The 16274-nt window shown below is 41.4% G+C and overlaps 1 protein-coding gene across 5 annotated transcripts in view; it reads left to right on the top strand.

The window, feature by feature from the left end:
* The window catches only part of LOC142099729 (uncharacterized), a 79265-nt gene extending 64191 nt beyond the window's left edge, over window positions 1-15074 (top strand). For 4 of the 5 annotated variants that reach the window (XM_075183543.1, XM_075183542.1, XM_075183544.1 and 1 more), the window contains exons 3-5: window positions 8358-8499; window positions 8929-9046; window positions 13391-15074. In XM_075183543.1, coding sequence (XP_075039644.1) covers window positions 8446-8499; window positions 8929-9046; window positions 13391-13995 — 777 coding nt within the window. In that variant the 5' untranslated portion in view covers window positions 8358-8445 and the 3' untranslated portion in view covers window positions 13996-15074. Of the gene's footprint in view, window positions 1-8216; window positions 8238-8357; window positions 8500-8928; window positions 9047-13390 lie in introns of those variants that run through there. The other variant, XM_075183545.1, reaches the window with a different exon arrangement.
* The last annotated feature ends 1200 nt before the right edge of the window (window positions 15075-16274 follow it).

Consider the following 16274-nt stretch of genomic DNA (forward strand, 5'->3'; position numbering starts at 1 on the left):
TTATATAATGCTACAGAGTGAAAAAAGTGGTTAAAAAAATCTTATTATAATATTCAGTTAGAAAACGTCTAATATTTATAAATAACAGTGTTCAATACACTTTCAAATAGTATTTGTCTCTATATAGTGTTTGTAAAACGCCTCTGTTCAGCCGAGAAAGCCCAGATTAATTTCTAGGACCTACCCAAGGTATAAGCTCCACGAAACTCCTTTTCCCTAGCGCATATCTGGTCTCGACACAGCTACTCACATGGGAAGGGATGTGCATGGAAGAGCGGAGAGGTGTCTGTAAAGGAAGAAGGATAGTAGCAGTCAGCAAATGAGACGTGGTGTCTCCGGTGGGATTGAGGCATTAAATATTGGTCCTGTGTCTCATGTGGTTGTCAGTGAGGTTGAACAAGTTGCAGAGCTGGTCCCTACAGAGCTGGTCCCTACAGAGCTGGTCCCTACAGAGCTGGTCCCTACAGAGCTGGTCCCTACAGAGCTGGTCCCTACAGAGCTGGTCCCTACAGAGCTGGTCCCTACAGAGCTGCAGGAGGTATATTTACTAAACTGCAGGTTTGAAAAAGTGGAGACGTTTCCTACAGCAACCAATCAGATTCTAGCTGTCACTTTGTAGAATGTACTAAATAAATGATAACTAGAATCTGATTGGTTGCTATAGGCAACATCTCCACTTTTTCAAACCCGCAGTTTAGTAAATATACCCCTAGATGTTTCTACGAAGAATCAGGCTAGACTCTCTTAATAACATTATGGAGCAGGTTTATTAAAGGGTGTTTCATTCTGTACATCAAAGAGTTAACAATGCTTTCACCTACTTAACAAGTAACGCAGCCATTCCTGTTCTGTTATTGACGTCTCAGGATGGCGACAACCTCTTAAAACCATTAAACAGATGCTTTATTCTTTGGTTAAAGCTTTTTTTTTTAATGAATAAAGATTTTAAGAAAAATTCTAAGAAATGTTACCTGTTCTTAATGTTTTGCACCATTTTAGTGGCTCTTAAAGCTCAAATCTGGGCTCTCCTTTCCACTGATCATGCTTAAATCCGCAAAGAGTTGCCCAGCAAAGTGGTTAAGTTAACCCTTACTGCTCCGCGCCAGTGTTCCCAGAGGGGGGGGGGGGGGGGCGGAGTTAAAATTCTGCAATAAATCAGCCCTATTGCTGCTATCGGGGTTCTAATGATAAATGGGTCACTACGTTTAGTAAACATACTTGTAGAGAATATGGGAATTGCATGTGTCCTGACCATTTTTTGAAGGTTTACATGGAAAGGTAAATTTCAAAAAAATGATATTCCCCACTAATATTACTCTTCTCCTGTGTCTTGTTGATGAAGGTGTAGGTAATTCTTGGTTCTTTGTCTAATTTTTGGCATTAAGTTGGTACTTTGGCAGTAAATGTAGAGCAGGGTTTCTTGTGCCTGCTTAAAAAAATGTACCCCCCGCAATGGTGAATGTTTACAAAGTAATGTTAAAGTTGAGGTCACTTTCAAAGCGTAAATCTGCTAAGTGCAAAAGCAGCTTTGTAACCGCAGCCGTTCCTAATATGCGTCCGTGCCCATAGATTTCCGTACAGGTGCGTAGGTTTATGGCGAAAAATGGCTGCGTTTGCAAAGGAGCAGATGTTTGGCATATTTAGCAGGGAGGGTTGGATGAACCACAGAGTATGTGCTCCGGAACATCACATAAACCAGATTCATTTTGCAGAGTGAGATTATTGTAATGAGATAAAGAGACATTGGGCTAGATTTACTAAACTGCGGGTTTGAAAAAGTGGAGATGTTGCCTACAGCAACCAATCATATTCTAGCTTTCATTTATTTAGTGCATTCTACAATATGACAGCTAGAATCTGATTGGTAGATCATCCTGACTCACCGTTTCTACAACGACTGTCCTTTATAAATGACCTGCAGTGTGTTTATTTTTACTGAGCAAACACTAAGGTGTGTAAATGTATTCCAAGTGCTTGTTAATGTGAGTACATTTATACCACCCAATCCTTGGGCGTTTACATGTTTTAAAAAAAATACATCTTTATTCTTTATGATTGTAAAACATTTTAATGTTATATTGCCTTCATTTTAAGAGACCGAAGAGCCTTTTGAATCTATGTGAGGTACATGTATTAGTGGTTTATAACCTGGCATGTAAAGTATACTTTTCACTTCCTATTGTTTACTTTCAGAATTTGCCTCTTCATTTCTTCCTGGCTTGCAGACTTGTTGGCTCACATGAATAGCCACAGGGCACGGCCGTGAAACTCCAAGCGTATCCATATTGTATCATTGTTCTTGTAGTACGTTGTCACGTTCGTGTCGGCGTATATTATTATGTTTTATGTCATTTGTGTCTGTAAATCAACCTAGCTGTGCTTTTATATAAAAGCAGACAAACAGAGCCAACTGTTCGTAATTATGGGGGCTGGACGATAACTCTGGTGTCTGCCGCTTACTCCTGCTGTCCATGGGGCAGCATTAAGAGATGCTTTTTCGTAGCTGTGTATCATAAAATTTATGCCAGGGCAGCGACTCCGGTAAGGGTTGTCCCGGTGAAGGGTCTACAATAATATTAAAGCTATCTCCATAACTATATTTCCTGGTTTTGTCCTTTACATGGCATCGGAGACAAACTGCAAAAGGCTAAACTAATCCGGAAATAATGTCAGTTTTCACAGAATTTAAGACAGCAATAGGCAATAGGCGGCCCTTGGCCTGTGGGCCCCCTAGCCGAATGCTCATTATCTTATCAGAACGGGGTCACGGCATACCCCTGGGGGGAAGGAGTGCATTATGCTCTCCCTCCTACCTGTGTATGGCCCCTTTAAAGTCTGGCAGCTATTTCACATTGCAGATTATTTATTAAAGGGCTGTAAGTGCTCCTTAAATAGGTCATATAATCTGGGTATCAGCCTAGGAACCATTAAATTGTCATCAGGGGCAGGCTGGGCTGGGGTGGTAATCTGCCCCCCCCCCCCAGGTTGATTCCATACTGGGCTACCTTGAGCTGGGTCATTGGACCACATGCATTTTTTTTTCCTTTAAAATGTTCCCAATAGGCTGCTGGGTCGAGTCTTGCCTCCTCGAGTAAAATTTGCCAGCCCTGCCCTGGTTGGCATCTCACACAGTACATCCTACCTCTTCCTCTTTTCATCTGAATTTATGTGCATACAGTTTCCAGGAACATTGAGCTGCTGACACCTTACATCGAGCATAATTGTCTCAGAGCACCTTGGAGCACTACAATCCCCATCACATCATGTTGTGCATTGTAAATACTCATACCCAATATATGTTACCTTATAGTGCACAGAGAATAAGAAAAACAAGGTACGAATTGCATTCAACATGCAGAAAGAGGGATTCTATTGTGCAGTTGATTAATATTGAAAAATAGGAACTTCTATGCGGCTGTCCGGGAGGGGGTCCGTAGAGGGGGGCGTGAACACGCGTGGTGCACTGTTAGGCTCCGCCCCTGTCAATCTTAGACATTTCTAGCCAATCGCAGCAGGGGGCGGGGCTACAATAGGGTGTTTAGCCCCGCCCCCACCATATTGAACAACGGGGACAGTTAGATCCGGGATTTTTGCCTGCTCTATCGGGAGTCCGGGAGAACTCCCAAAAATTCGGGAGTCTCCCGGACATTCCGGGAGAGTAGGCAACTATGATGTAAATTACGTATCATTTTCAACTACTCAACTCATTGCACTTTTCAAGTCAATTGATCAAAATACCTAAATTTACTCAGCATTGAGATTGTGGGTTTTGCTTAACATTTAGATTTAAACTGATCCTCCAATTGAGCTATTATCTGTTATTATATATTTATCTAATTCTTGTGAAAAGTTTCTCTCATTGTATCTTATAAGCTGGCGCTGTGCCCTATATGTCAGCCCTATAAAAACGTACGTGTGAATATGCCGAAAAACCATATATCGTACTCCCAATAAACTGCGCTGCATGCCCATAATAACAGAAACAATTTAAAAATGTAAAAAGTGCATAAAGATTATAAAGTCCTTTCAACTTGTTTATTATGTCACAGATTTTATTGTGCATTTAAAGTCGATTTTAAACATGTTTATAGAGATGTAAATCTTAATTTCGTTTTATATAGAAGTGGATGCAGGGACAAAAACCTTAAGATGTATATGTTCCAAGACATTATGGCATACTTGCCTTCTCTCCCGTAACATTCGGGAGATTCACGAACATTGGAAAGACCTGGCAGACTCCCAGGAGAGTTGGGCAACCTCGCACATCCCACCTTCATGATGGGATTTGCACCGTATCGCGTCATTATGGCGGTGTGCATCGCCGCTGCAGGAGGTCCTGGGCCCTGAGGCAAATTTGCACCTTGCGTTTAGCACTACAGGGGAGGCAAAATTTACAATGTCCAGACAGATTTAGAGTTGTTAGGTGGCGTGTCCTAGATCAACTCTAAATGCAGTGTCAAAATAAAGTCGTCTAGTGCACACTTATCAACTTTTTCAAGAGATCCCAGAGGGGAGGTGAAGTGTGAGGATGGAGGGGGGAGGGGGGGGGGGCAAGGCGATGCAAATTGTATCATATTAGCCCCATTTTACCGCTGGGGGCGGGGCTTAAAAGATTTAATTCCCCGAGAATCGCGTCATGGAAACTCCCATCCATGCAGGAGAATTGCCGGCTCTTCCAGAATTCGGGAGTCTCCGGGACATTAACGGGAGAGTGGGCCAGTATAGTCTAATGTTTGTGCGCTACATGCACAAATAGACAGTATTTTCCCTGCATGCAAGAAATAAACGCATTTGCACCCCTTACAATGCAACATTGTGTATCCATTAACTACCGGTATGTTACTAGTTCCCTAGTAGGGAAGAATAGTTACTCTCACTCATCCTCCTCCGCTATCTGCTGTGTGAGAACCAGCCGTATACAGATAGGATGCATCAGGTTCCCTGAGAAAAGAGGACCATTTACTGCCTTGTAAAGGTCAGCCAAAAGTACATTTGCGGAGATTGGCTCCTAAATAACCCACTGTTTGTAGTATCGGCTCCCAGGTCCTGGGAAACTACTTCTACTCTTCTCTTTTATTATGTGTTTGCTGTTTTCTCTCAGCTACTGTATGGGAGTCACCTGTGAGTGAACCGCCGCTAACATCTCCAGTGTCTGCTGCTGGCATATGGAACTGTATCCCATTGTTCCAGCACTGACACATTGTATCTTTCTTCAACTCCATCGCTCAACTAAGTGTAGACAAAGATTACAACAAGCTTCAATGTATCCATTTGACAAATACAATAATGCTAAAGTTAATATAAATTCCAGGGTTTCTTTATAATACTTTTTATTTTGAAATGTATGTTTAAGCCTAAGCGCAGCTGATGTACTGCAATAATAACTATAGGGAGACTGAAGAAAGATAGACATGAGATAAGTAATAATGGTAAACATTATTCTGAATAAATCTTAAACTTGTTATTTAGCAAATAATTTATTTGTATACAACAATTTAAAAGGACATGACACTGAAATTAAACTGCAAGGGTTAGAGATGGCAAACCTTCCAAAAAGGAAAAGTGGAGGTGTTGCCCATAGCAACCAGATTCTAGTTATCATGTTCTAGAATGTACAAGATAAATGACAGCTAGAATCTGATTGGTTGCTATGGGCAACACCTCCACTTTTCATTTTTAGAATGTTTGATAAATCTGTCTCTAAGATCAGTTTCATAGAAGAAAGCATTTGCAAGATTGAAATGATTTTATAAAGTGACAGTGAGTTTAAAAAAAACAACACACTGGAAATTACTTACGAAGCTAAAAAAAAATGGCTAAGGCACCAAAACACAACTTTGTCTTCATTTAGCACGGTAGCTAAGTGGTTAGCACTTCTGCCTCACAGCGCTGGGGTCATGAGTTCAATTCCTGACCATGGCCTTATCTGTGAGGAGTTTGTATGTTCTCCCCGTGTTTGCGTGGGTTACCTCCGGGTGCTCCGGTTTCCTCCCACACTCCAAAAACATACTAGTAGGTTAATTGGCTGCTATCAAAACTGACCTTAGTCTCTCTTGGTCTATGTGTGTGTGTGTCTGTCTGTGTGTGTCTGTCTGTCTGTGTGTGTGTATGTTAGGGAATTTAGACTGTAAGCTCCAACGGGGCAGGGACTGATGTGAGTGAGTTCTGTACAGCGCTGCGGAATCAGTGGCGCTATATAAATAAATGGTGATGATGATGATATTCACCAAAGCTGGGTTTACGGAGCTGAATAGTGACATTTGCAAAAGAGGGGGAGAAGATGAACCAGGCCGTTCCTTGTAAAGTATGACGCCCTTCCTTTTGTGGACACAGTGCAAAAAACCAAGCAACGATTTTGCAGAGTCGCCTCCTAAAAGCAGAGAGCAGGCGCCCCCCCTCCCTGATGTGCGCTGTGTAGACTAGGGAAAACCAAAAACATTTTGCGGTGTGCATCGTAAATGTGCCCCAATGATTTACAGTTTTTCCTAATTCTGTATTGAACCAGATGATGGTAAAACAAAACAGTGTCAGTGAGGCTGATGGTAGTTTAACCTTGTAACAGGGGCAAAGTTCCTTCCGGGCCCCATAAATGGTATTGGAACAATTCCCAGGATCATTCACCTGAATTATATTTACTAATTAATAATAGATACCATATGTTTGTAAGGCATCCAATCCGATTAGTGTATCGGTCACCAGGTCCATTGGTAGGAAATACTACAGCCGGATTATACTTACAGTGAAATATCCCTTTATATACTATAATAAAACCATGTTCCTCTAGTCCAGGATTGGACAACCTGCGGCTCTCCAGGTATTGTGGAACTACAAGCCCCAGTATGCTTTCCCAGTAGTTACCCATCTGATAGCTGGCAGGGCATCTGGGACTTGTAGTTTCACAAACACCTGGAGAGCCACAGTTTGGCCAGACCTGCTCTAGTCATCACAGATATCTCCTAGTCCAGTGTTGGCTAACCTGTGACACTCCAGGTGTTGTGAAACTACAAGTCCCAGCATGCTTTGCCAATATATATATATATATATATATATATATATAGCAGCTTATTGGTGGAAGGGTATGCTGGGACTTGTAGTTTCACAACACCTGGAGTGTCACAGGTTAGCCAACACTGCCCTAGTCCATGGGTATTAAAACTCCATGACGTTCGTTTTGTACTGACCTTGAATATATTTGTAAATATTACATGGGTCACCTCTAACACGCAATCCTTCTCTCTCGCTTTCTAATCTCCAGGGAATATATGTAAATAAGCCATGTAAATAGACTGCTGGAAATAACATCTACATAAGCAGCACTGAGGCAAACCACTGCCTATCTAGTCCTTCATGTGCCTATCATCATCACCATTTATTTATATAGCGCCACTGATTCCGCAGCGCTGTACAGAGAACTCATTCACATCAGTCCCTGCCCCATTAGAGCTTACAAACTAAATTCCCTAATATACACACACACACACACACACAGACATAGACAGACAGACAGACAGAGACAGACTAGGGTCAATTTTGATAGCAGCCAATTAACCTACCAGTATATTTTGGAGTGTGGGAGGAAACCGGAACACTCTGAGGAAACCCACGCAAACACGGGGAGAACATACAAACTCCACACAGATAAGGTCATGGTCGGAAATTGAACTCCTGACCCCAGTGCTGTGAGGCAGAAGTGCTATCCCGCAGTGAGGAGCCCTAAAGAGGGTGAAACAGGCTGTCTCAGTGGGTAAAGCCTGGATTGATGGAGACCATGTAAATGGCATTTCCCAGGAGTTTGTTCTCCAGAAGAAGAGTGACTTATATGCTTAGAAAATCAAGATATTTTCAGTCCACCCAGAAGGAGCATTTTGCAAAAAAACAAGTACACTAACTCAATGTATTTACTGTTGGGAAAAGGGGAATTAACTCAGCAACTTACAAAGAGGTTGGGAATAATGTGCCTATTGAGAGCAGCCCATCTGTCCCATCACAATGCTGCATTATTTGTGTATACACAGTTTTCTGCTGTCCCATAGGTAGACTTTTGTGTACACTGCTGATGCCGTAGGAAAGCGGAGAGAAAGGATCAGTGTGTAATTAGACAATGCGTGACACACACACACAGGAGACCTCACAAAGTTCTAAGCTCCCATTGTCTGTGTTGTGCATCTATAGCTCAGCACATGACACAACTTCTGTAAACACAGATGCTATTATGGGAGAAAACAGCAATAAAAAAGGTAACCTGAATCTGCCATTGTCCTGGGCTAATAATACAGTCCGGGCAGTACCTGGAATAATGGCAGTAGACAGACTTTTTTTTTTTCCTTCTTAATGTGCGTGTTTTATACCTTCTCCAGGTGCTGCGGGCAGCACAGAGCTACGGAGGAGACTGCGGAGCTTCCTGACCCATAAGGTGTCTGTGAAACCTTCACTCGGGAACACGGGATGGATGGAACAGAAGAGAAGACGGAACCTTTGGATGATGAGAGCAATCTAGAGGTATCTATTTGTTTATGTGCCACAAATGACTTGAATGCAATGATGTAGTGATATATATATATATAAAACGTAAGTGACTGGGATGTGATAGTGTTACAATGAAGGCAATAGGAGAAGTGGCGGTACTTCCACCTCTGTGTATATATATATATATATATATATATATATATATAGAGGGAGATAGGGAGGTGTGAGCGAGGGGACCAACCACAAGCCCCATCTCGTGCTCGGTCTTCCTGCTCCCCCCCATTTTTGGCAGGGGCTGTGACAGAAACAGAGGAACCACAGGCCAAAAAACGAGCCTCTGGGGTTCTGGTTGGGTAGGTTCATGATAAATATTAATTTGAAGTAAATATCACACTCACTACTACAGAAAGAATTAAGTATAAGTACAAAGTCAATTAATACTATGACCTTTCTGTGTGTCAGGATGAAAACTTCTTCTCCCAGCTCACTGATGAAGAGAGGGAGTGCCTCCAATATCTACTGGAGACCATTGAATCGCTGGAACAAGATCAGGATGAAAATGTTAATATTAATGACCAAGGTATTACTTTATAATATAGAAAGTGCTGGGAAAAACTGTGAGATCTGTATCATTTACACTATGCCCCTGGCTCATCCAGGACACGCCCCTGTTCTGATAGGACACGCCCCTTCCGGATGGTTGGCAGTCCTCCAACCCCCCTTCCCTAGTCCTCAGTGTACTTGCAGGTATCCTGCGGTGTGTGTGGCTCCAATGCATCTGTTAAACCAGGATGTGTATAAGTGTGACTGCCAGGTACACAACTAACAGTACACAAGCTAAAGGCATGTACAAATACACACCATACTTCCCTGCTCTCCCGGAATGTCCGGGAGACTCCCAAAATCCAGGTAGTTCTCCCAGACTCTCAGGAGAATAGGGCAGCTGCCCACTTCCTAGTGAAGTGGGTAGGAATAGAGCCACCATGATGCGATTCTCTGGGAATCGGGTTATTTTGGCATACCCCCCCGCGGTATAATGACGCGTTTGCTAAACCCCAAGTTTTAATGTCTCCACACCCCCATCTCATCAAACCTGCCCGGTTCAATCTCATGTGTATATTGTACAAATTCTAAGTTGCCAACCTGAATCTTGCAGTTTGCAGTTAAAATAAAGATATATAAAACATATGGGGTCAACCAGGTTCAATCTTGTCTGAGATTAAGGGGCAAATTTATCAAGCTGCGGGTTTGAAAAAGAGATGTTGCCTGTAGCAACCAATCAGATTCTAACTGTCATTATTTAGTACATTCTACAAAAAGACATCTAGAATCTGATTGGTTGCTACAGGCAACATCTCCCCTTTTTCAAACCCGCAGCTTGATACATTTACTCCCCAAATGTCTATTTTTTTATAGTATTTGTAATAATTTTCTTTTATGTGAACAGCGGACATTACTGTACTTTCAATCCTATACACTGTAGCCAAAATGTTCGAACCAACTGAAATTTAGCTCTATTTTTATTTAATTTTTTTTAGTGTAATTGCAGATTTTCTAACGATAGAACCGGTTCGTGAACCACTTTGAATTATTTTTTTTCCCGTTCACGCCTGCTATAATCCAATTCTGCTAATATGTACATGGATATATAAATTATTTTTTACGTGCAGTTGCTTAGGTTTGTTCTCTTGTAATATGAGACAACCATCTCCAGGCAGCAGATGTCACAGGTATTACTTGACAATTTGAATACTCATGTGGAATATCTTTAGGGCAGAGGCTAATTAGCCCAACACTCTCGTTAGACAAGGGGTTTTGTTTTTTTTCCTCTATCTAAGCAGCAGCTGCGTAACGTTCTGTACAGCAACACAATACTTTTTTGTTAATCCGGGACAGAGGAGTGACGCAATTTCAAAAGTAATAAAATATTAGATAATTTTTCCTATTACACTGACATTATCAAAACACAATAATAAAAACTAAACAGAAAATAAAAAAATATATTGAAATTTGCTATATCCACATTTTTATTATATAAGGCCCAATAGCGTTCAGGAGTTATTGTTAGTCTTAACAAGGGGAAATGCCATGAAAAATTGTGCTTTGGGCCCTGAAAACTGTCCCTTGCGCCAGTTTTCTTACAAGTGTTGCCAACTTTTAAACAGTAAAAAATAGGGATATATTGTGCTCCTCACTTTTGGACAGCCCGGTTTCTTTACATCGCTTTAAACCCCCCATGTAGTGTTCCCTCCTTGTTCCTGATAACACAGAGGCTGGAACAGGGCCATCTTAACAACATTATGGGCCCCCGGGCAAAGCAGTGCACCGGGGCCCCTAGATATAGATATATAGATGGATATAGATATATAGAGATAGAGATAGATGTACTTGCTCAGTGACCCTTGTAGGTTTTTTTTGCAGGTTTTTTTCTTTTGCAGGATTATTTATTCTCATTAAGAGCCGTGCCTATGGGGCCCCCTTGCCCATGGGGCCCCCGGGCAGCTGTCCATCGTGCCCAATGGAAAAGATGGCCCTGGGCTGGAACCAAAAAGAGACGGAGACTTTGATTTCAATATGTCATCATTAATTAAACATGACTTGTCACATGATCACAATCCCTACACACTGGGCCTGATTCATTATGGAATTTAGGCAAGAATTTGAGTAAGTTTTCTTACTTAAGTTTTCTGGGCAAAACCATGTTGCAAAGTCAAATACATAATTTCCTTAATGAATCGGCTAGACTGGAATCACTAGAATGCAGGTACTCCCAGCTTGTCCCAATGATCCCAGAACGAGGAGGTGTGTAGAACCCTAACTGAACCCTAGTGTAGGGGAACAGTGCAATGTAGACAACCCCTTTTAAATACTCAGAGGTGGAATTTTATCAGAAAGTGGACAATTCTTAAAATCGTCTTTCATGGAACGGTTATTCATTTTTACACTTGATTTTGTAAATCTTTATTTAGGATGCAAAATGTCCTTTTATTCCTTTAGCTGGTTTATTTTTGCTACGCTCTATGAACAGAACAGACATTGTTTATGGTCGGTCTCTGTTCTCTTCAAACAGAATCGTTTCCTACTTTTTTTAATATGGATCGATGATTCGGTCAGAAAGAAAATATATTTATTGTGACTGATCCACTGCTTTTTTACTTATTAAAATAAGAAGAGGCTGTAAAATGGTGTTACAGAAGATGGAGAACAAATGATTATCATAATTAGAGAGAATAGAATAATGAGCTGGGGAATTTGTTACGATGTGAGAAGGTGTCTGCACAGGGCAGACAGAGACTTATGTTATAGGAGTCACCCTCTGCCCTGAACGTGCATTATCACTCGTCCAGTGAGGAATCTTGGCACCTCCAATACAGTTTCATAAAGAGGCCTAAGATTGTATTTATCTGCCAGTCTCCCAGCCTTCAAAAAATCTCTTAAAACTCATCTTTTTGGCCTACCAGCCCCTCCTCCTTACTCTTCCACCCCCGCACCCCCCCCCCCTATGCTTCACCCCTTCCGTGTCCGCCCATCCCCACACGAGCAGGGCCCTCTATCCTTGTCTTTGTCTTATATAGCTATGTCATTTGCGGGCTGCAATTATGTAAATTAGTTTTGTATTTATAGAATTTTGCCACTTTTATACTTTGTCATTTTGTTGTACATTCTAACCCCCTATATCTGGAACCCTTGTGGCACATTTACAAATAAAAGATAAAATGAAATAATGATAAATATTTGACATTTAAAAATTATGAGTAATTGGAACTTGTGTGGGTTAATTTTACCCCCTTACCCTGGGCCCTCTACAACTAACCCATGTGTCATTATCCTAATCCTTGGCTAGACTTCCTGCAGTGTGGGGAATAAGGCATATGAAGCAGCTGTTACCATGCTAAACGCGGGAAGCCTGGGCAAGAAATCATCCTCCATCATTCTACTAGTCGGTGGTAGGGCAGCTTTGTGCAAAACTCTAACCCTTTAAATAATAATAATAGAAAAACGTTTAAACAGAAATCTGCAAATTGCTTGCAACCTAACCTAAACATTGAAGCAATGCTTACAGAAATGATGTGCAGAAATTATTTTACATGCAATGCCCAGTGTGTCGGCTAGGAAGACTATTATAATAGAGATCTCCACGGAGAATTATTATGATTTACCTAGTGTGTAAACCATACTTTCCAACTCTCCCTGAATGCCAGGGAGACTCCCTGAAATATGGTTGGTCTCCCTCACTCCCTGAAGAGTCTGGCATTCTCCCTGACGCTGAGCCAGTACAAGACGTGGTTGGCTTCGCCATCTGTGGCATGATAACACAGTTCAGAAATTGTGTCCTATGTCCATGTATTGATGCCTATGGAGGTGGCCATTTTCATGGAGACCAAGATTTAAGCAAAGACTGACAGGTAAGACAACATGACTTCAGTAATGGAGATAGAAATGTAAAAGACACTTCAGTCTCTAGAGATTCATTAGCTGCTTTTCTTTAACACATAGTTGCCTACTCTCCCGGAATGTCCGGGAGACTCCCGCATTTCTGGGAGAGCAGGGCAACCTCCTGGTTCTTGCCCTGCAATAGATAGGTAGCAGGGGAAGGGGAGGTTTAATGACATAAATATTTTGTCATCTTAGACCCGCCCACTGCTGTAATTGGCCAAAATTGGGACAGTCGTTTAGGGGGCGGGGCCAAAATTATGCAATTCATCAAGCCCCGCCCCCGCTTGCCCACCTCCCCCGGAATCTCCCTGAAGCCAACGAGGAAAAGTTGGCAAGTATGGTATAAACTTTAAGCCGCACTGCAACTAATCAAAAATGTTCTTTAGTGTGTATTAGGTGGACCCAGCTAATATCTGGTTGGTTTCACGTACTTACAGCAATGTATATATAAGACTTGTACTTACCATGTTCTTCTTGGCTCTTTCAGATTCCAGTGAACATATCCGAAGCCCAAAAACGGACGGCCTTCAAGAAATCGATAAAAAGCTGAGAGAGTTGAGTGAAAGTGTCAACGTGTCGGACAAGTCGGAACACGATCCAACTTCATCAAAGATGAAGATCATCAAGTCTTTCTCTGAAGACTTTCCAGGATTATCCATCACCGTCACTCCAGAGACTGGGCAGAGGTCCACCAGCTCTCATCCAAACCACCTTAGGAAGTTTGATACCATCATGAGATCGGGAGTAAACGTCCAGGAGCTACGAGCTCGGTTTATACGCCAGCAAGCCGATTCAACTTTTGAAGACCCTTCCAAGGGAGCGGAATTATCTGCGGCTACTAAACAGCTACCCCAGGCTTCCCATAATCAGAAGTCCGCCAGGCAGGAGGCTTTGCAAAAGTTGGGCTTCATCAAAAACGATCAGAGCAATTCAAATGCAGGTCAATACTCCCCCGAAGACCAGCCTGGTATGGACCAAAACGCACCAGCAAAGAACTGTGAGATAAACCAAAACCATTCAAACCCAGGGGACGATTTACCTGTCCCTGTTGAAAGAAGATCAGGAGCTTTAGACAAAATGTGGCCACCGTAAGCTTCGCAGGATCTACTGTGTAGAACATTTAAACCACCAATTTGCCATACATGTTCCCCAGGACGGAGCATACAACTGAATTTGACAGTAAAAACGAATTTTTAGCACTAATGACTTATCCCCTTTGTAACGACTTACTGGAAGTAAGTTATGACAGTGTATCCAAGACCCAGGTTGACAACAAACAAAGGTGAAACAAGAAAATGTTCAAAATTAGTTGGGCATAACTTTTAATCCAGGCGCCGTTACAGGTTATCAAAATATATTATATAATATAATATATTACTTTTAGTTTAAGCTTCAGATGTAGAAGGTACTGAATTCTGATTAAAGAGGAAGCAAACTTAAAAAAAGTTTACAAACGTTTTCTAAAACTCTGTGCAGGAAACATTTCAGTATATACAGTTTTATTGCACTTTTACTCTCCTATGTAAAAAAATAAAGACAGTAAAAATATATATATATGCAACTCCTATCAGGTGAGTTTATTTAGGTTTATTTAAGTGATTAACTAGGGACACGGGTAAGACTTTCACAAAAATATGAAGACTTGCGTTGAGCAACTTCAGAATTATTTTCTGGGCAAGCAGAGCTGTTTTGCCATCCAAGAAACATACAGGATATAAAAATATTTTGGCAAGGTTTAGTTCCACTTTAATGCCATGCACATTAATAATATCACTCACTGCTCTACCTGGTTTTTTTTTCTACGCAATAATAGTCAACGTAAAAATTCTGAATTTATCTGCGGTCTGCTAAGAAGAATCACAACCTTTAAAGAGTCTCGGCTTCTCTGCACCATACTTGATTGCAATTCAACAGCATGACCAGTAGCAGGCGCTGTATAATCCGTTACATGAAAGCATGCACAACACAAGCATTCAACGTGCTGAATTATTGTTACGATGGATGAGTATTTCAAGAAACTTTCACCGTAAGATTACTTGTAATGAAAATAAAATCTAATTAAGCCAATTAAAAAAAAATAATAGATATGTCTAAAGTCAAGGGCTGATGTTTAAATTCACTGATAATTCTAGGATCATTAATAAAAAAGAGGATGATTTATTTTCAATGATTCCTAGGCTCCCGTTTGTTTTGTTATGGAACTGAGAATTACAAAACCGAAAGTGACTTATTAAAGTCATTAAGTTGTCACTTCAAACTATGTGTTTGCTGTATGACGTACAATACGTCGTAAAAAAGGGAATGGTTTATTTTATACGGTCGGACAACATCTCCTGTTTAACCCTTCTGGTTGCCTAAGTTCCGGGCTGTGATGAACGAGCCTCCGATTGGTCTATTAAGGGATAGGCCGTGTGTAAATCCACCGAACAATGTTTCTTTGTATCACGTATGCAATAGGGCTCAGTCGGGGACCAAGGCCACAAATAGATAGGCTGCCACAGAATTCTCTTGTACTGAATTGCTTTAGAAAAATAAAGAAAATACAACTGATACCCAATATTTGTTGCTTAGGTCTCTTCCATCAAACATGATACCTGACGAGAAACTACAGGCTTTACAGACGATTATCGGGCCAACCAGACGATAAATGACTGATTGACCCGATATCCCAGTATCGTGTACGCTCCAGCGATGAAGGAGGGTCGTTCCAAAGCGCACATCATAGTTTGATGTGATTGTGCAGCAAAACTATAAATCTCGTTTAGCTGTGCAACGATGTCCTTGAAACCCTGCAATGTGTACAAACTCACGATCAGGATCTCTATACCGTTTTCAGAGTCAAGATCTTTTCAGCCGACGGTTATGACAGCTGAAGAGCCCAGATCTGAGGGTAAAACGTTTAGAACATGTATCGTGTGTACACATGGATCGGCAAGTTGATCGTGACTTCTTTTTTTTTTTTCCAGTCGTTGGTACAATCGTTATAGATAAAACATTGGTCGGAAAACTCTGTAGTGTGTACTCAGCCATAAGTAACCTTGAAACCTTAAAATTAAATCTATTCAGTTTGCCAATAAACGGCATCACCTGGGGGCATATTGAACACCGTCTTTTAAACATGATCATTTTCATTCCTTATCGCAATGATAAGGAATGAAAGATTGTGACTATTTATGAAAATTCCTCCTTTGGAACAGCAGTCACGAATAACTGCTATTCCTGCGAAGACCAATCTTATATGTCTATGGTTAATATCGCACATTGGCCACCATTGCGATAGTGACCGGAGGGGAGAGCAGGTAAGATACGGTGAGGGATCTGAAGATCTCTCCATGGCAATGCTCTCTCCATAGCCTTCAACGGCTAACGCC

Source organism: Mixophyes fleayi, chromosome 8 (genome assembly GCF_038048845.1).
Source record: "Mixophyes fleayi isolate aMixFle1 chromosome 8, aMixFle1.hap1, whole genome shotgun sequence".
NCBI lineage: Eukaryota > Metazoa > Chordata > Amphibia > Anura > Limnodynastidae > Mixophyes > Mixophyes fleayi.